General features: G+C 41.6%; 1 protein-coding gene across 6 annotated transcripts in view; it reads right to left on the reverse strand.

Moving 5' to 3' along the window:
- The window catches only part of LOC133956383 (neuron navigator 1-like), an 82,634-nt gene that overhangs the window by 42,893 nt on the left and 18,762 nt on the right, over window positions 1-20,979 (reverse strand). For all 6 annotated transcript variants that reach the window (XM_062391368.1, XM_062391367.1, XM_062391363.1 and 3 more), the window contains 2 exons: window positions 11,180-11,282; window positions 9,509-9,835 (listed from right to left, as the gene is read on the reverse strand). In XM_062391368.1, the coding sequence (XP_062247352.1) occupies window positions 9,509-9,835; window positions 11,180-11,282 (430 nt within the window). The remainder of the gene's footprint in view (window positions 1-9,508; window positions 9,836-11,179; window positions 11,283-20,979) is intronic.

Here is a 20,979-nt window from a genome sequence, read left to right on the forward strand (position 1 = left end):
GAAACATGCTTCTATTAAATATTGCAAGATTAACATGCTCACATCAACATTACTGATGTCTGCCAGGTTTAATGTTCAAAATGTCTTGAACTGATGGTGGCACAAGTTGAGAACTCAAAGGAAAGTCAAGGAGTGGCAATTGCATAGGAATCAATCAAGTAGTTGCTGAGGCATTTCACCCAGATCAACCTTATGGTGTCAAAGGATCATCAAAGTCATCAACATCTATCCTCTAGGGACCATGAATGTCTAATCTATCTAATTAAGGTTGAAGATTTTCAGCATTGGACCGAAATAGCAGTCACTTGACACTCGTATCCCCAGCCATGCTGCTAAAGTAACCAAGAATTAAATTAAGCTCCACTTAACTTACCTATCGAGGATTTGCATAAAGAGCTTAAAATAGACCTAGTAACATTTAATATATCTGAGCGAATATAATTCACTGGGAATTTTCTTCCGTAAGAGATAAGATATTTGTTCACAGTGAAGTCGTGATTATTCAAAGAAATAAAGACGCTGATTTTAAAATGCATAGATCTTGATCCAGATCAAAATCCAGTCTAAATTATCAGTCTGGTTATATATTAATCAATCAATGAAATTGTACTTGTATATCCCATATTCACAAATCACTTTTGTCTCATAGGGCTTAACAAGGTGTGATTTTCTCTGTCCCTGGCCCCCAACAAAAGTGGGTAGAGGAAAAACTACCCACTACAAGTTGTTTTTTTAACATATGTAATTTAAATTCATTGTTCACATTAAACAGTCGCGAGCCCACATGTATAACTTGTGGTCCGCATTGGCAAAATTAAATCTAAAGCCTTCCTCCGAACACTGAAAAGCAAACCTCTGTTGACTGAATGATGTCACTCGATAGGGTTTATATCTGCACTTGTTGGTTTAGCATCACATTCACCATCAGCTGTTGTTTTCAGGTCATTTCACCATTTTCATCTCTTCTGGGGGTCAAGTGTGATTGAATCAAATGAAAAGAAAATAGAGAAAATAAAAACATCTCCAGGAAGAGCGGGATCCACCTCTTTCCTCTGAGGAAATGGGGTGAAATTGGTCATCGGGCAGAAGCCGTGACATTTCGACCTCTGTAAGTTAAGGAGCTCCGCTCACACGAACGCTCACTCTCTCCGTTTATTTCCCTTGCACGCTCGCATTGTTGACATGGTAACATATCCCTCTGAACTATGTGGGGGTCCTGCTGGCACATACACACACCCACGTGCACACACACACACACACACACAAACTCATCATAAACCCCCTCTCCACGCCCTCTTGTCCTTGCAGTCTGCTGACCATGTCCTGAGTTCTCTTATTCTTTTTCCAAACCTGCCATAAGAGGAAGCCAGGGATTAGCTGGGATTATACTGTAGCGTCTCCCTAGGGATTAACCAGGCCTCAGCATTGGGGAGGGGTCTTGGCAACAGTAGCCCTGGCAGTGGGTTTGGTGTGGGGTTGGAGGCAGGGCGGGAGAGAGGAAGCTGAATGACATGGCCTTCAGGAGGAAGAGAGTATAGTGAAAGGTGGACTAGGAGATTCCGGAGAAGTTTAAGCTAAACTGCTTTCAGATAAGCACTGAACTCCAGATATTCTCCTGGCGTTCTGCGGGGCGGCTGTACTGGGTGTGAGAGCGCAAATTGTCTGAGTGAGAGTCTCAGGACTTTCTCGGAAGGTTCTCTCTTCAGCCCCTGAGTAAGAACTCCAGACACATATTGCCAGACACAGACAAGAGGTCAAGAGAGCTTTTGGTGATAAGGGCCAATGCCAGTGTCTATGTGCTGTGAACAAAAACATGTGAGAAAGTCCGGACCCAATTGTTTCAGATATTCTCCAGAGATCATGTCTGAAAGATGCTGAAAAGAAGTAGAGAAAACTTTCAAAATCTTGACTTTTTTTCTTTCAAATTAGAATGTGGGAAAAACTGTCTGTGGGATTTAAGCGTATTTCCCAAGCTCCCATCCAGAACATGTGTTTGTTGCTCAACATCAGTGTGTTTCACAATAATGAGATGGCCCAAAGTCAAACTAAACATTTCCACGGAGGCCCGACAGGAGTAGAGGTCGAACATTCCTGCAACAACTGACTTCAGTCCACTTGGATACTAACACCAGTGTGTGTGTGTGTTGCTGGTGTGAGAACAGACAGACAGAGACGTGGATAGACTAATAGAGCCGCGAAAAGGAGTGACGCAAGGCAAATATTGTCTCAAGCAAACAGTGGAAGTCAGTCCAGAATAAACACTAACAAGAAAGTCTGATTCAGTCACAGTTTCTCCTTGTTTGTTTGTCTGGTTTTACAGTAAATTACATTGTGTCATGTAGTGAGTTAAGGAGGTTAATCATGAAAACCATGTGGCTCATACAGCCTCGGCAAACACAGGAGTATAAAAGTTGTACGTGAGGACATTGTTCTCGCTGAGACAGGAGGTGTCGGGGTTTCTAGGACTGTAAATCCCTCCTCAGCCCCATATGCTACTCTCTGTTAAATCTTTTAATGTGTTTGTATGCTTGTATATGTATATATGAGCATATGGTGGGGGTGGGCGTTTTTCTGTGCCACTGTAGCAGACAACAGATTAATGTTATTATTGTTTGTAAGCGGCATCCTGCTGAGACAGCTGGAGCTGGTTACATCATCGTGATGCAAAATAGCCGGGCAGATACACAATATTTTTAAATATAGTTCTGCTACTAAATATGAATTGCATGTAATTATCATATTAAGCAGATTACAGGCATAATTAAATACAAATAAAAATGTAAAGGCTCTCACATGACTCATATTGAGAAAGGCTCATGTGATGATGGTGAATGGCTCTGATTAGTTAATAAACCGCTGTGTGTGTGTGTGTTTGTGTGTGTGTGTGTGTGTGTTCTCCGCGGGTGTTCCCTCCAGTGCTTTGCCCACACGTGCTGGAACAAAGAAAGAGCGCACTCCTCCCCAGAGTCCAGCTCCATCCGTAATGACAGGAAAAGTAATTGATTACACGCCGCACTGAGCAGAGACAGAGCCACCGGAGCAGCAGAGAGGAGCAGAGAGGCCCAGAGAAGAGCAGGTAGTGGATGACAAGAGCAACACATGGCCCATCACCCACCTGAACCATCCCTCGATCTGCCTCTCGTCAGGTTTGCATGTAGATCACACCGTCTCTGACACACACTGTCACTTAAAGAGAAATGATGGTGAGGAGGGGAGGAAACCTACACTTCAATATGTGCCAAGACACATACAAAATAAAACGTTCCTGTATAAGTGATGGAATAACACATTCACCCACTGTTACAGTGAAGCTTGCACAGGAGCTTGATTTTCTGTAAATCAAATTGTCAATATCTCAAACAAAATAACCAATCATGAGATACCGTTACTGTATATTTTATTCCGGTAATCTAAAATGAGAATTATCGGTTGTACCGAATTCAAAATAATTGATTAAAGAAGAAGAGTTCTCTGAATAGTTAATTATAATATTCATTAGTTATTATTAATCTCTATTAAAACTTGAGGAATTATTGACGAAGGCCCTAATTTACAATCATGTCGAGTGACAGAAAAATTCAGATATAGTGAGCAAAATAACCCAGGATATAGACATATACAAATTATTCATAACCTAGGAGTCGCAATTGAGCCCATAATTCAGAATAGTTAGTGACGTGGTTTGTTTTAAGAAAATCCAAAGAAAGAAAATATTTTGTGCAAATCTTTATTGTGGCACTTTTGTCATATATTTTTAAAATTAGGCTGAGCTCCGGTCAGTAGCATTTAACTGATATGAAATGTAAATTGACAACTTCCAAGTTCTGATAAAATGCACCTCTAACAACTTTTCAAAACCTATATCCTATACAGTTTGCTCAACTGTAGTCCGGGTTGTTTCGGCGAGTTGTCCCCAAACCAGAACATTGGTGGTTCGATCCCTGAGTCCTACAGTCTGTCAGAGTATGACAGAAAAACACTCGGCATGTATAAGCACTGTATGAATGTGTGTGAGGGGTTTAGTGTTAAGACCAGAAAAGAATGAGAAGTAAGAAATCAAACTGTGGCACTTCATAAAGAGGGGAGGCAACTGAACATGGGGTTAAACACAGTTGCCATACTACCAATAACAGAGGTCACAGTGGCTGCCCTTGAAAAACGACACCACAAACAAGTGGGTACTTCCACAACCTTGCATTTAAATAAACAGACGAGTAGGTGCTGACTTAGCACAAGAACTGTGGTGTTTCGGTGAGCAAGCAGACAGTGTGAAGGACACTGTCTGAAGACAGCGTCCAAGAAGAAACCCACAGCTTTCAAAACCCACAGCTTTCAAAACTACATGAACAAACTGTCAAAGAACATGAAAAGAAGCCTGATGATTATTGGCAGCACATTCCTTGGCGAGATGAAACACAGTTGTTTAGATCAGATGGCGTCCTGCCTGTCTGGCGAGGACCTGGCCTGGACCACCACAGTGACCACAGAATACTGACTGTGAAACCTGGAGCTGGGAGTGTGCCGATACATAAGGGACATGACCTTTATAGATACATTATGAATGCATATCACCAAATACTGAATGGAAAGTGGTCATCAAGACTAGACAAGTGCTATTTAAACACAGACCATTTACCATTTTACCATTTAACTGGACAGTTAGTCACAGTATAAAGATCTGGCTCTAACGAGAGGAAAAGCCTTGGGTGTGTCCACTGTGTGTGTGTCCACTGTGTGTGTGTGTTTGTGAATAAGATACAAACATAGACACAGACAGACTGAGTGAGTAAGAGAGTGAGAGGATCTTTCACCTGAAACGAAAATCCGATCCAGATGTGGGAAGAGGAATTCATTGATCAAATGTGTCAGGCTGATGTAGCTTGTTTTGTGTGTGTTTCTAAGTTTTGGCCAGTAGATGGGGTCAGAGTATAGCAGAATAAAAAAAATAAAAAAAACTGCAGTCTGCTGTGTTACACGCACACAGACACACAGAGACACACACAAAGTCCTGTTACACTTAATTTGAGATACTTGTACCATTAAAAGATTACAAGATTATAAGTAATCAGATAATGAACTTTCCTGTTTGAATCAGGCCAAATATTTTATGGCAGAAAAGCGACCGATGATATCAAAGCTTGTTCCCGAAAACACAAAACACTCAGTTCCTCTAAAAAAGTTATTTTTTCAATTCTGTAGACTGTACTGGGCTCGCATTCGGAACAAGCAGCTCACTTCTGCTTTTCTAGAAAACACTTAAATCAGCTGACTCTGAACAGCTTAGCGGAGCTTAGTGTGTGTGTGTGTGTGTGTGTGTGTGTGTGTGTGTGTGTGTGTGTGTCTGTCTGAAAAAATATTTTCATAATTCAGGCGTTTAGTGCAGTGAAGCGTTGTTACCATGGAGACCCCGCGTTTACTAATGGGAGGTCGCTCCTCCATCCAGAAACAAAAGCGTGCGGCCCAACAGGGCGGAAAACAAGACGCATGCTCAGCCAATGGTCGCCGTGTGTGTGTGTGCGAGTTGAGCCCATTATCACTGCACACATGACAACAAAGACAATCAATAAATTCTATCAAGCCCAGATGAGGCTCGGTTTGTCATATATCTATTTTTATAGCACTTTTTGCACGTATAAGCAAAGACAAATTTGTAACCTGACAAAGGTTGACAACAAAGTATTGTCTATTCTAGTCTATACCATAGACTGTATATAAAGGTCTATACACAGCTACTTCCTTTTCAGAGCACAGTGCTTCACATAAGGAAGCCCCCTATGTATGTCAGCAGTGCTAAAGACAAATAAGTTGAAATGTGGAAATATGTTGAGTTGGCTCTTTTCTTAAAGGTGCCTGCTTGTCTCTATTATGACGATATGAAACTTTGGACACTAAATAGTGAAGGAACACCAAATAAATCCATCATACAGACAGCTCTGGTATATTATCACCTTATAAAGTTGTTATAGCAAACAACTAACCCTAACCTATACTTAAACTAGAATAATGCTTATCCGAGCTGCAAATAAGAACATGTACACATATTCACATGTGTGTTTGTTAACACTTCAAACTTGGGGATGTAAATTAAACTGTAAAACTAATAAGAAATCAGTACACAATGTAAAATGCACTACATTGATCAAACTAAACCAACCTCTGCCAAGGCCCAACAGTCCCCTTATGAAACCACAGTTTATTTCAGAAGATCCAGGTTATTATTTGGATCTGCAGCAAATTGTACAGACTCATAGATATCATCCCCCACACATGCCTTTTCCCACCAATAACTATGAATTATTCTCTGTGAGATGTTGAAAACGCCCTATTTCACAATCTTGAAGAAATTGAAGATATGTATCCTGGATCTGCACGTGGAAATCCGTCAAATAGTTTTACTGCAATCATGCAAACTTACAAGACAAACAAACAAAGGCAGATGCAAACATAACCTGGCAGAGGTAAGGATGAACTGAAAGAGTTAAAACTGTATGAACAACTGCAGATTTGTATATAACCACAGTCTACACCGGACTAAACCTCATTACTGCTTAGGAGAAGGACCATCTCACGCCCCCACCTCTCCCTGCTGTTTCCTGGGGAGGGTGATGAGTGTGTGAGTGAGAGTGTGTGAGAGTGTGTGGGAGGGGTCTGGTTCCAGATGTAAGTGGGACTCTTCAGATGAGAAGTGGCCCAGGCTTTGGGAAGCACAGGAAGCGGATAACTGACATAAAGGGCCCTGACTCAGTGTGTGTCTGTGTGTGTGGTGTGTGTTGTGTGTGAGTGTGAGAGAGTGTATAAGGTCTGTGGCAGGTCATGGCCCAGTCGCTGTAAACTCACCATTGTAAGAAAGTGAGTCATGTCAATACAATATAACTGAGGTGAGTCACAGTGAGACCAACCATGACTCAAATCCTGCTCATCCATACATGTTATATATGAGTGAGGTGGGATTTATTGTTGTTTTGGTCTCCATTAACACAACAAAGAGATGAGGAAGACAAAACCCAAACAAAGAACATGTGTGCATTTGTGATGCATTATGTATGCGGGGAAATCCTATGTATAATATATGTAAGGATGAGACATGGTAGTGTAACGTGACCTCTGTGTGACAGGGGTAGTGCCTCCATGTATAATGGATGAGAATGTGTAATAAATGATGAGATAAGCGTCAGTAATCCAGCGAGGGGCGACTTCAAGATGAAGAGAGCAGCCAGGGAAGGAGAAAAATCAACAACAGCCTGCCCTCTAGTGGTGAAGGTATATTAGTCAGAAACTGCAGTCGGCATCACACCACGTCTGCACTAGAAAGACACACAGAGTATAAACCTTCCCATAGTTCCCTTAGAATCTATTAAGCTGTACCAAATTGCACGCACTAGTAGATATCAGTTCCATAAATGTGTCTGATTTTTTCATGGAGATCAATAGATTATTCCGGGGGAAATTGGTGAAAATTTAAAAGGACATCTGATAAAAAAAATAATCCTGGATCCATCCCTTTGTCTTGATCTGTCCAAAAATGTCATTGGGTCTTTCTTGGCTCATTTCATATCCTTCCACCAAATTTCAATGAAGTTGGTTCTGTAGTTTTTGTGTAATCCTGCTAGAAGTTAAAACGGACAAATGACAATAAAAACATAACCTTGGCGTAAATGATTCAAATCCCAAAACGAAAAGTCGATTAACAGATAAGTAGCTCAACAGAAATTAAATCAACAACAATTCTATTATCAGATCAATGCTCTTTATATTTAACACACTTGATATTTTTTATATTGCTGGTTCAAGCTTATCAAGCACAAGAATCTGCTGCATTTGCCTGTTTTCTATGATTTAGATGGTGCTGGTTGTATAAAACTAACGACTTGGAGATCTCGCTTTGTTCTCCAGGAAAGGTTTTTAGTTTCATAGACAATACAATGTTCGGCTGCTATTATCTCTCACAATGTTTTTCCTTAACCCCACCAACAAATGTTGTTTTTTGTTTTGCCTCCTCACACAAAGAACAATGTAAACCTGTATAACCACTGAGTGGAGGCCATGACCAGATATACAGATTTCCTGGTTTTTGTGGTTACCGTGGAGATGTCAAGCTGTGGCCAGCAGAAGGATTTTTCTTACTTTGGTTTTACACACACACAGAATCATAGTTTATGATGAGATAATGTGTTTTTCTTTGCTGTGTTTAGAGTTGGTCAGTGAAATGTGATGCTGGATGTTGTGCCATACCTTCTCATTTTGGGACAAGAGCTGCATGTTTTCCAAAACTAACAAAAGAAAGTCCAAGTAACACAACTCAAACCATTTTTCAACAGACCCTCTACACTTAATGTCTTGTATTTGTTTTGTTTACTGATAAGAATGAGCTAATGTAATTCATCCTGATGGTTTTCATTCAGAAGGAGATGTGTTGTCCTGACAGAATGACAGAGACGACTACATGTACCAGCGTGTGACCGGTCCCTCTCATTCAAGATAAACAGCTTACACCCACAAAGGCACAATACGCAATGTTATTGGGTCATCTCGTTATTGTCAACAACAACACGCAGACAGACACGAAAACTCATTCCCATTAAGATGAAAAGGATTGTGATTGTTCCGCTGTCGCCAACAGCCGATAACAAATGATGGTTACAGACAACGACACACGTTTTGTAAACTGCTCAGTCTTTGATGCCACAGGCAACTGGAGGCAGCCAGCCGCGATGTGTGAAACGGGCACAGGTGTGTGTGTTTGTGTGTGTTATGTGAGAAATGATACCTATGCAGATGTTCTAATTATAGGTGGGAGTTTCAAAGCCATAGCACCAGGTTACCAACCTCCACACAACAAAGCAAACATGCCAACGAACTTTCCTGAAGCTGAAACCGATCTTGTTTCGTTTTCTGATGTGATCGCAACATTAAATCTTTTGAATCCATGGCTACTTCAAAACAAAGCTCATTCTGACTTTGATAGCTCTGGCTGAGGACCGCACTGGCGAGACATAACAAGTGAGCAGGTCTCTGAAGACGTCTGTATACTAGCTCTGCCACGGGGGCTCTGATGGGCCAACACTGCGTCCGGCCCTCTGAATGGAGGCCCGCTGGCCAAGGTGGCTCGTCCACAGCTGAAAATGACAGGATGATCTCTACGAGGAGGCCGGACGACGATGACATCATTCTCAGACTCTGCCAGAGGGCTGTTTACTGACTGTGGCAGAGCCAGCTGCATCGGGGGGGGCTACAGATAATATAGGGGGGGGGGGGGTACAGATGCCAGTGTCAAGACAGACGTTATGGCGGGGTGTGGGGGGGGGGAGATTCATTACAGAGCTGCGCTGCTAAATCACTATCTGCAGGCCTGACTGCAGCAGTGGAGTTGTAACAGTTGGCAGGTGGCAGGATTCCCCTTGCGAGGAATGCTAACCTCATTAATGACTGTGTCCATGTCATGAAATGTGCGGCTATCATTATAAAAGTGCAGCTTAGGTGAAAAACGCAAAAGAAGAACACAACTCACCCGTTCCCAAGATCATCAATATCATCGTCGTCTTCATCATCCTCGTTTTGGCTCTTCCCCCCGAGGTCGCTGTCACTGAGGTAGTCTCCCTTCAGCAGGGACGGGTCTGTGACGTCCAGGGCCTCGATGAGGTGGATGCGAGAGGAGTGGCTGATCCGGCGGGGGATGTCCACCTGGGTGTTAACTGTGGACGGGGCGTCCCCAGCCTGCAGACGGGGGCTGGATTGACCCTGGCGCCATGACAACGGAGAGGAGCGGTTCGAAAGACTGGAGACGGAGAAGGCGGCAGCTTCGTCGCTGTCGTAGCACATGGTCCCCTCCACACAGCTATGGGTTCAAACAAGAGGAGATGCAATAATGAGAGTCACAGCAATGACTTTCACTGAAGAGATGATAAAGAGATTTTTAACAGACAGGAAGTAAACGTCTTTAATTTCCTCAGTTTAGGAGCTGCTTCCTCCATTTGATCATCACCCCACCCTGCATCCTCTCTCAGACAGACTTATTTTCAATGTTTGGTCGGTATCCAGGTGCCTTTGTGTCTGAGTGTGTGTGTGTGTGCATGTTTGTTAATGTGTAGTTTTCATGTCAGCAAACATGCCCTCATGTTCTCTGCTCGCTCACTTTTCTGTGATTCTGCAAATATCAGAATCACTAATGTAATGCTCCAGTTACATTAAACACGTCTGCAGGTAGAATAGATACAGAGACGTTTTCAAAACGAAATGCCGTAAAACAGGCAGGAGGGAAATGGACCGAGTATGAGACAGAGGATACTGCCCCGTCTTGTCCGAATGGATTTTCACAGGATTTCAGCTTTTTATGCAAGCACAGCATATCAGAGAATTTATGTGTAGATAAACCAATTTTTGTCAAACCAATCCATTTCTTTGATTCATGCATTTCCCGCACTAAACACTCAGAGGAAATGTGATTTCTTGTTCGCACAGGATACTTCTGCAGGCGTCAAAGCAGAAAATGTCCTCTGGGACAGCGGGGAGTAATTCAAGGTTACTACAGTACAATAAAAGTATGAATGGCGAAGGAAACGTATTCCAGCAGGGAGCCATCTGCTGATTTGCTCTCTGTGCATGGAGCTCCCACTGAGGGACGGATGGGGGATGTATGGCAGGAGACGCACGGACAGGCAGCCGGAGGGGAAGCTCCCAAGGACAAAACCTGAAGACGCGCTTGACATAACTGAAATCAGTCAGTGACAGACAGGAAGCAGGGGAAGGGAAAGGACACACACACCCACGGGCTCATACAATCAGAGCATTATTGCGTGCCCTGTTGTGTTTTTAAATGAGAGACGTGAGTGTGCATTTGCAGAGACGGCTTTGAAGTCGGTTTTGAGTTAATCCTGCTTCAGTTCTGTGTATTAACCAAGGCAGAGGAGGAGAAGAGAAGGAGGAGAATCAAAGACTGACGGCTACTGGTCCATCAGGAATACTGATATTGATCTGAGAAAGACAAACAGGCAGTCAACCACCACACCCCACAACACCGTTAGGAGTGTCAATAAAAAAAACCGCCCATCTCAACTGATCCTCTCCTTTCTTATTTACTATGAGTTTGTTTGCCTTAACTTTTGTCTTTGTTTCTACAGATGTCGTTATGTTTTTGCTTTTGAGTGTGTGTGTGTGTGGGTGTGTGGGTGTTGTTGCTCACCTGTGGCTGAGCTGCACCCCTCTCAGGCTTGTCATGGTCTCCTCCAAGTTCTGTCGAAGGTCCAGAACATTTTGCACCGTTCTCTTCCTCTGCGACTCCGGGTCTGCAGGAAACACACACAGGATATTTTTTAGAGATCTAGTGCCATGTTACATAGTCATCAAAAAAAATTAACATATATAAATAGGTATGATTATCTCTGAAATCTACTATACTAAGAAAAAAAATGTGTGTGTGTGTGTGTCCAAAACATCTCAACCACAGTGACATACACCGACACTGCATCACATGACATATTCCTGCTCTCTGTTGTGTGCGTGTGTCTGTATGTGTGTATATGTGATGAGTGGACGGTGATAAAAGAGGTATGGTGCAGAGTCTATTAGCCCTTGAGGTTCAGTTCAATAGACCATTAGAAATATGCCAGCTGACTCCCAAATGAGCACAGCCAAATATTTGATATAATCCAGGGACAGGGTCAGACAAATGTATCAATGAATTAAGTGTATTTAAAAAATATATATATTATTTTATGTTCATTTTTGCCTGATATACTTTTCTTTTTTTTTTAGCTGTGCTAATCTGATGGCACTGTTGGTGGGAAAGTCCATTGGCCCCACATCAATCTCAACAACTTGATGGATTACAATTAAATGGACAATAGCATTGATATTGTGAGTATGTTAGCATTCTAACCCTTAGCACAGTCTCACAGAGCACCCCCCTTTTGATAAAAACTGAGAAATACCCTCTTTGTCGATATCCTTAAAAAAAAAAAACAGACACAAATGACCCTGATGTCACTCACACACACACAGGCACACACACATATTTACAACTACCCCTCCTATGAATGAGTCCAGCTGGCAAGTGAGGAGGTCAAGAGGGGGAGAGACCATAATGAGGGAGGACGACAAATCATGAGCTGCCAGAAATGTCAGTATCGACAACAGCTGCACACTTAACACTGTTTTTAAACACCCCATACACATATGCATGATGGGGCTCCACACATACATTCACATGTTGCAATTAAATGACTATAAACACAATGCTAAATATAAAAAATTAAACTATGTTCTGCAGAAGCACAGTACTGATTTGCTGTGTCGAAGGACAAGCTGTAAACAGATGCTTCTCAGCTTCAAAGATTCAGTTTTGTGGTATAAAGGTTTAGCAGGAACAAAGAGCCCCTGCAACACGCCTGACACACACTCAGACACACGCACACACACACTTACAGGCTGTAATTGGGCGATTTTAATTACCCTAAACGGGAGCTTTGTTTAACATCGGCGTCAAATTGATTAGATACGGTCTGCATGATTGTGCATGCGCCTGCGTGAGAGAGAATAAGTGTCTGTAATAGACTTCCTGCCCCGCCTCTGCCCTGGCCCTGGTGGTCCCAGCTGGCATGGGGTGGGGGGTGCACTGGCGGTCGTAGCGGTGGGGGAATTACGGATGCAAATATCCTTGCCGGCTCCGTCAGCTCCCCAGGGGTGTGGATGAATTACACCCATCTGGTTTTAACTGTGAGATACACTCATCTGGTTTGAACTGAGTGTAATTCTTGTGTGCACGTGCGTGAATGTGAGGGAAAGCTCCACCTGCCTCTGCTCTCCACACACTCGTGAACACACACTCCAGTTCTGAAGAGACTGTGAAACCAGCTGATGAGCCTTTCGTAATATCTCAGTCAGACTCTCTAAATGAGAGTCAGCATATTGGAGTGAGTGTTATTGTTAAGTGCGTGCATGAGATGCATGTGCAGGACAACCATTGCATCCCAATGCAAGTCTGCTCTTTGTCAAGATAGACAAAAACTGACAAGATCAAGGAAATGGAAAGTTATGGGTATAAAGGAGCAAAGTTAGAGGATATTGTATTTTGGCATATTTCTGTGAAGATTCTGTGTCTACAAATAAAAACCCCACTGCATTTGTGTCCTCTTAATGTGATCACAAGTCTATTAAACTGAATATTTGACCTCTGAGTTAGCATAAATGTTAAGGAATTTGTGTTTTAATCCTCAAGACAGCAAAAGTTAAAGGGTTTAACTTAAAGAACTTCACAAAGCAAGATTTAAGGTCACATATGCATAGGTAAATTGTTGTGGCAGTTTGCTGTCTGGCATCACACATATTTTAAATGCTTTTTCTTATGTTAAAATACAATGAAAATATATATAGAGATGACATGAATAGACACTCAGGATTGACACGAGGAGGGAGGAGATACTAGTAATACTGGGGGCGAAACTGTTGTGTTGGCTCGATTTGTAATGGAGTGTGTGTAGTTGTATTTGTCCTGTAGGTGCAAGTGTGTAGGGGCGCAACAAGGGAAAGTGGTAAGAATCAGAAATAGAAAATAAATTAAAACTGAGAAGAGAGGAAACAAAAGTTTCCTTGCCTGTCAAGGGGTTGGATTCCCCTACTACCACCATCCTCCCAGCACTTCAGCTAAACATTTCATGCAGAACCTTCCTGATTTGGCGAAGGTGCAAATCCATACAAATGCATCACACACACGTGATTAAAACCGAAAAGGCTATAGATGGAATAAAAAGCCATTAATTTATATTTAAAGAGAATTCTATTTACAATGAGTATATGGGTTTGCTCGGGACTAGCTCTACAGGATGGTGCATGGACGACTGACTCAAAATAAACTATTAATAATGAAGGAGTGTGACACCCAGTGCAACAGTGTGACTCATTCAAGTATTTTTTACTATACTTTGAGGACTACAATGGGAGAACAATAACCAGGAAATACTTTATACGCATTTCTGGGATTTTCTCCACAGAAAAACAAAGTAGATATTTCGAGCCTTGTCCTTTCAAAGAAGAGGAAATGATAAGAGTGTTGCATGATGTCGACATCTGATGAACAAGAGACTGTGTGAGTGTACAAATGCAAGAGAGAGAGAGAGACTGCTGTCCATTTGGCTTCCTCTCCTGGTTCACTTGACTCTCCTCTCCATTAGAACAGAAGCAAACTCCCCAAAGATACACTAATGGCCTTGTCCTTGCAGGAGTGGTTGTGTGTGTGTGTTTGTGTGTGTGTGAATGTGTGTGGTAATATCACATCCATCTTTGACAGCATGGTTCTCTGTATTCATTAATCTTCGAGTGTGCATCTTGACCGGCGAAATCGAGGTTCGGTTTTGTTGAATATGAATGAAGGTTTGGGAAACGGCTCCTGTTTCTATTCTTTCTTTTCTGCCCTCAGGAATTAATTTGTCCCTGTCCCAGTCCGTGAGCACATATGTTAGTGTCACGGGAACTGTCCTCGGGCTACACTGCGCTGATCATCCCATGATAGATGGGTGGGGTTGAGCATCGCTGGTACTACACTGTAAAACTTCAGTTTCTCAAGAGATGTGCGTTAAGTAGAGACCAATGATATATAGGTATCTCATCTGTCTTTGCAAATATAAAAACTTTTATTTAAAAGAAACAACAGCAAAAAAGATGTGCATTTCTTTTTTTTATATTTTTCAGAGATTTTCTTTATATATATAAGTTCAATGTCTTTGTATTTTCAGATATCTATAGTTAGTTATTATGAAGTTTATTGTCAAACTGGTAAATATAAGGTATTCAGAATCCGATTTTTTTTACTCGCGGCCGGAACCAGACAATTTGTCTGTCAATCTGTGTCAATCATACACTTTCAAAGTGGCTGTTTGTTTGCTGCAAAGACAATCATTACTGCATTCCTGACAACTGATGTCAAAGATTCACACAAACAGGATGCTAGTAAAACCTGTGTGGTTTGTGTTGTTGTTTCAGTGTTGTGGTCATTTAAAAAAAAAAAAATTGATACCTCAGATATTCACTGATCATAATGTGCCTATTAACATGCTTATACACTGACAGTCTACAGTTTATTATTTATTATGTTTTGTTTAGCTTGAGATGTCTATTTAGTCTGACTCTTATTCTCTCATCCTCTTTTTGCTGCCGTCAAATCACAGCCCTCAGACAGTTTGCAAAACAGGAAGCATGACAACATACAGCCATTTCTGCACATCTGGACAGAGCGGACAAACACGTGCTAAAGCACCCAAATGTGGATCCGCATACTTCAGCACAAACACAAACGACCCAGTTCATCCGTTTCACCGGGATGTTGTGACAGGATATTAGAGCCCTTGAAGATCATATCTGTTGTGTGACATGAATGGTTAATGAGCATATCAGAGCAAAACAATATTGCATCCGCAGTCAAGAAATTAGAGCAGTTCACATGCAACAAGTGATACAGCAAATAAGTGTGTTGATACACAAGAGTGGGGGTTAAAAGTTAAAAGTTGCTGTAAAATATCACAAATCCACTATAGGATTTAATTTAATTTAATTTAATTTAGGACAGAGTTTAAATCCCCCTTTTCTCTCTCTTATCATCTCAGCTCAACTCTCCTTCCCCCCATCAAAACTGTCTTTCTCTATAAGTTGACCCAAACACCAATGTATACACATAAACACAAACGCCCTATCTCCTTAAGCACAGCCCTATCTGCTCAGAGGTCACAGCACTATCCGCTTATAGGGGAAGGTGAGGAAGCTTAAGACAAGTTTACTTTCTCAGAGAAGGAGGTCGAGACCTCAGCCAAGTAACAACAAAAGAACATCTCACCTCCCACCTGATTAGATGTCAAAACACAAAGAGTGTGTTTGTGTGTGTGTATGTGTGTGTGTTAGTGTGAGAGAGTGTTCCTCTGTGCCGAGCTGCAAATGTGCGAGAGGGGCTTTGAGATTAAAAGAGAAGAACAGAGGTGCGATATAATAAAACACATACAGACACGCATGGTATGCAGAGGAGGCTGTCCCAAAAGAATCACCCGGAGGAATAAGAACAATCGTCCAGGTAGATGGATGTGTGTGTGTGTGAGTGTGTAGCATTCTGAAAGCCAGATATTTCAGCCTCGTCTCTTGTGCCTCCTGTGTACACTTGAAACTTTCAGCTTGAATCTGAAAACTGAGCAAATCTAAATACAGAATCCATCATATGCACAGGCACACATGCACACACACGCAGAGCTACGACAGACCGTAATGTGTGGCAATGTTTGTGTGTATTTTTGTTCAAGAGAGTCGTTTCCTGTGGAACTGTATTTTATGGTGTCTTGTGAAACCCAGCTGTAGCTCTGCTCACACATGTCAGACAGTCTGCTGTGGTTGAGTGAGCGGGAGGGATGACAGCCAGTAAGCACATGGACAGAATTCCACATTTCAATGTATTCTCAATGTCATTTAGAAAACCTGACAATAAAGAGAGTTGTTCATTGGTTGCGCACAATGTCCGACACAAATTGCCATCTTAAAAGGCGACATCTTTGAATGTCTAGTTTTGTCGACCAAAATATTGAGAAGGTATTTAGTTGAGAATCTAGAAACTGAAATGTGACCTTAAAAAAATACTTGATAATCTAAATGTTTAGAGGATTCATCTTCTATTGAGGAACTAGAAATCATCAAAACACATTTTCTGAAAAAGGCTGTTTAAGCCTGTTTACCAGGAAACCAAATGCTGGACATATCAATGTACACCATTACTATCAATAATGTTAGATAGCATAGTGCAATAAAACCCCACCTATTGAAAGGGTGTTTGCCTCAATATGCATGGTACTGGATGAAAAGTTATTGCATTTGCTGTGTGTTTGCATTTTGTTCAGAGCCTGCTGTTGTCGTGTTTGTTTAGAGAACATCTGGGGCTGCTCGCATTGCCCTGACTCCCTCACTCTCATTCATTCATTTTGCAGCAGCAGCCCTGCAGCTGGAAAGAAGTTCTGTTTTCTATTCAGGCCTGACAACTTTCTTATGTGACTTTATAGATCTGCTAAAAGCATGGATCAACATTTTATTCAACGTAGCATGATTGGATGATTAAAAGAAAAACTCTCTCCAAAAATAATTGTAACCAATGAACGTGTGATGGGATACATTACTGTATATGTTACTGAATATATTTAGAAAAACAAAAGATCAGTGGAGGTGTCACAAACAGCTGGTCCCAGATCTGTTGCTGCTCAGTTTTCACTACTGATAGAGCAGTAACCACAGTTATCATGAGACACAGTTAGATGTGTGTCGGTGTGTGCATGATGATGTTTCCCTGCAGCAGATAGAACATATAAACAGTTACATCAGTAACAATGAGCACTTTTATCAAAGACCTTTCAAGAGAGAACAGAAATAGATGAAATCGAAGTATTCTCCTCACAATGTGGCCTACATTACTCACTCTCGGTTTCACCCCCCATGGACATCAAAGGTTTAAGTATATTGTATCATAGTGTATGTTGTATTCTAGGGCTGATCAATACATCAATAATTATTGCAATATGATTTTCATTATTAGCAAAAGATGTGGATACATATTTTGCTGTTTAAATGTTTTAGATTCCCTGCTCAGAAAAAAAGGCTCTACATTTAAAAGAGTAATGTAATATTTTATCATTATAATTATCTCCATCCACTGATATGAAAAGTTTTATCTTGATTTGATTTTTGGCTATATCAGCCAGCCCTTTTTTGTTCTACTTGTAAACATACACCACGTTTCTGTAAAGATTAGTCAGAGACGACACGAATCAAATAAGGATACGTCAGCAGCAGTGGGACCTTGTCATTTAAATGTAATGTTGTTTACATGGAAAAAGGCATGTAATAGTAGTCTTTCCTGAATGATTGGAATGTTAATGACCAGTAGCTTGTAATTTCCTTATCCATCTTCTTTATTTCATCATGAAATCGAAAGCTAAGTGGTTTCTTGGTTGTAGCAATTCAGAGGTAACTCTCCCGTGACAGTCATTCTGGGTAATTTAAGTGGGAGTGCTGAAGTAACATCAATAAACACTTGAATCTTTCATTCAACAATATAAACTGCAACTGTCATACCAATGGCTGGAAAGTGTACAGACTACAGTACATTGTTCATGGTATAATTACATAACTAGCTTTTGTATTGCAGCCTGCATGTGTGTGTGTGTGTGTAAAAGCTGATTGGACAAAAACACAGTACTAATATGATTTAGGAGGAAGACGGCAGGAAGCAGACAGCACTAATGCAATGGCTCCTGCATTAAGTCCTCAGAGAATGACCACAAAGCACTGTAAAGACAAACACACACACACACACACAAACACATACACATACACATACACACACACACATACAAAAATATAGAGAAAAATGCATCATCATCCATGCATCCACACATGTGAACACTCTTTTGATCACATGAAAATATGTCCTCTGTCCACCTCCTGAATCATTTGTACCAGAAATATCCTCTCTGCTGTCTGACTGGTGACGGAGCACTACTACCCATCAACTCGCATCAGAGTTGGCGGAGAGGACCGGGAGAGAGAGAGGGAGACAGGGAATTGGAATGACGTTTTTATTCCTCGCTCTCCCTGGGCGCTTGTTTGATTCGGCTTGTCACCACCGCCTCGATTGGTGACTGCCCTGAATCCTTCAGTCAGTGAAGCTCGGGGTAGAACCAGGCACTCTGTCCACACCCGCATCACATTAGAGCACTGGGATCCAAAAGCAGGCCCGATGATGAATAATACCTCGGCCACGGCCAAGAGGATGAATACATGGGAGCAGACAGGATGGGATATCAGTGACTGAATATGGCACACACTGAATGTGCGTGTGTGAGCATGTGTGGGCTTTAAAGCTGCGGTTCTTTGTTGTTATTTCCTGCAGTGCTGTTAAGTTCTCTTATGTGTGTGTGTGTGTGTGAGTATTTGTTTGCCTTTGTGTGTGTATCTTCTTTTTAAGGCTTTGGCAATTTCTCTGTAGGGGTTATTGTTCCGCAGACAGCTGACAAGAACGCGGGAGTAACCATCACTCACGCAAATGTACCCATACACACACACACACACAAAAAAATGTCACTATAAAAAACCAAGCGCGTTGGGAGTGGAGGCTGTCTTTATGAGCACCCATGTGTCGGAGTTGCATTTAGCTCTCTTCCGCTGAGCCTTCATCTTCATGTGCGACACACTCTACCAGCTTTTACCATCACTTCTAAAGCTCAACACCAAAATCCAATCTTCTAAACTAAATCTATATATTCTCCTTCTGATCCTTTATAAAGTAAAATTCCCCTTAAATACCAAAATCTCCTTCCAAGCAGATGTCCTTTTAGCTTTAATCTGTAATTCATTTTAGTCTCGGTGGCCTTTTCCAGGGTGATGGATCTGTGATTAGTGGACCTGAGGCTGAATCTTCTCATTATCTTTATGCGGGGCCTAATCTGGATGCTTGCTGGTGTGTTTAGACTGGATCCCCTCTAAACCTTGCCTGCCCCATGCTGGGGAAAGGCTTCTGCCTTAGGGAGCTTACCCTCTGCCGCACACGTCATTATGGGTGCTGGATGGGACCGGGAGCTGTCATTAGAGGGAGACATCTGAGGCTCAGTGCTTTACGTTACCAGGGAAATCTACACATTATGTGCTTTACAAGGTTCAGGTCGATTTTATAAATGGAGTTTTCTTCTTCTACATAGAGGAATGCTAATACAGTCACAAGATATCTATCTACTGTCTGTCGGCTCGCATATTTTAAGCACCGTTCAACTTTTCACCTTCATACTACAATGAAATCTTTCTTCGTTTAATACTTAATTTGGTGTGATTTGGACGACTCAGTAAAACGTACAATATCAAATATATACTAGTGCAGTGTTAATGTGTTAATGCTCCAGAGCTACTACAAAATTATTTCTTGACAATAGTGAGTCCTCCTCAAACAGTTTGTGTGTTGGACGTTTTGTGGAGTTTTTTTAAAACAGTCTATGGTTCAGAGTGAAGTTAGAAAGCTTTGCGTTCATCCTGCCTGGTTTATCTGCAGTGAAGATTTTATAACCACTGTTTTTCATAAACTAAACTGGATTTGCTTTATTACCGTGTGTGGCTTATAAGTCTGAATGATTTACTGAATTAATCTAAATTACATTGTTGAATATTTCCGACACAATCTTCAGACCCAAGTCACAACTCAAAATAAAAGCTCTCTAATAGCAATGGCATCTGATTCTCCAGTTCGGGGTTTTGCATACTGAGTTGAGTTTCACCAACTTTGCACAGACTGCAGCTCTATTACTGCAGGTTCCTCTTACAGTTTCAGAATGAAATTAACAACCAGTATAACCACTTTACCTTTCCAAACGGGCAGGTTTAGAATTGGCAGAGCACTAGTATTTTATAATACAGGCAGCATTTGAGTGTACTACTGCTGATTGTATTTCTGCCTATGGACACACAAGTCAAGTAATTCTTAAAATCCAATTAGAAAAAAAAGCTCTTGATCGCTCAGTGGTTAAACATGTATGTCCGATTAAAGAAATACAGATAACACTGACACTAATCCTAAATCGGGCCTAACCTGACCTAGAAGACCTCTTTTCTGCATGTATGTGTGTGCGTGTGTGTGCACATGAATAGCTGATTATCTGGGGTTATGCATTCCAATTAGCCCTCCTTGGCGTATCCATTATCTGCCCACTGCTGTAGCCTTGTCTCCAAAAGACAATGTCCCAGTGCATCCTGCTCACTGTCATGCAACATGACATGTACAAGACTCAGGCTTATATTTTACGCCCTGCAGTCAACAGATAATACGTAGCTTGCAGTACAGGAGGCTGTGACCGAGTCGAGCTAGATTCATCATCACATCCAGTATAATATCGTGCTTTGCTGGGACACATGGCTTTAATGTATGTAGGAAGCAGATGAGGAGAAGATGGGACCGTGCATGGGGAAAGGGAGGAGGAGCGG

This window comes from Platichthys flesus, chromosome 7 (assembly GCF_949316205.1).
Source record: "Platichthys flesus chromosome 7, fPlaFle2.1, whole genome shotgun sequence".
NCBI classification, from domain to species: Eukaryota; Metazoa; Chordata; class Actinopteri; order Pleuronectiformes; family Pleuronectidae; genus Platichthys; species Platichthys flesus.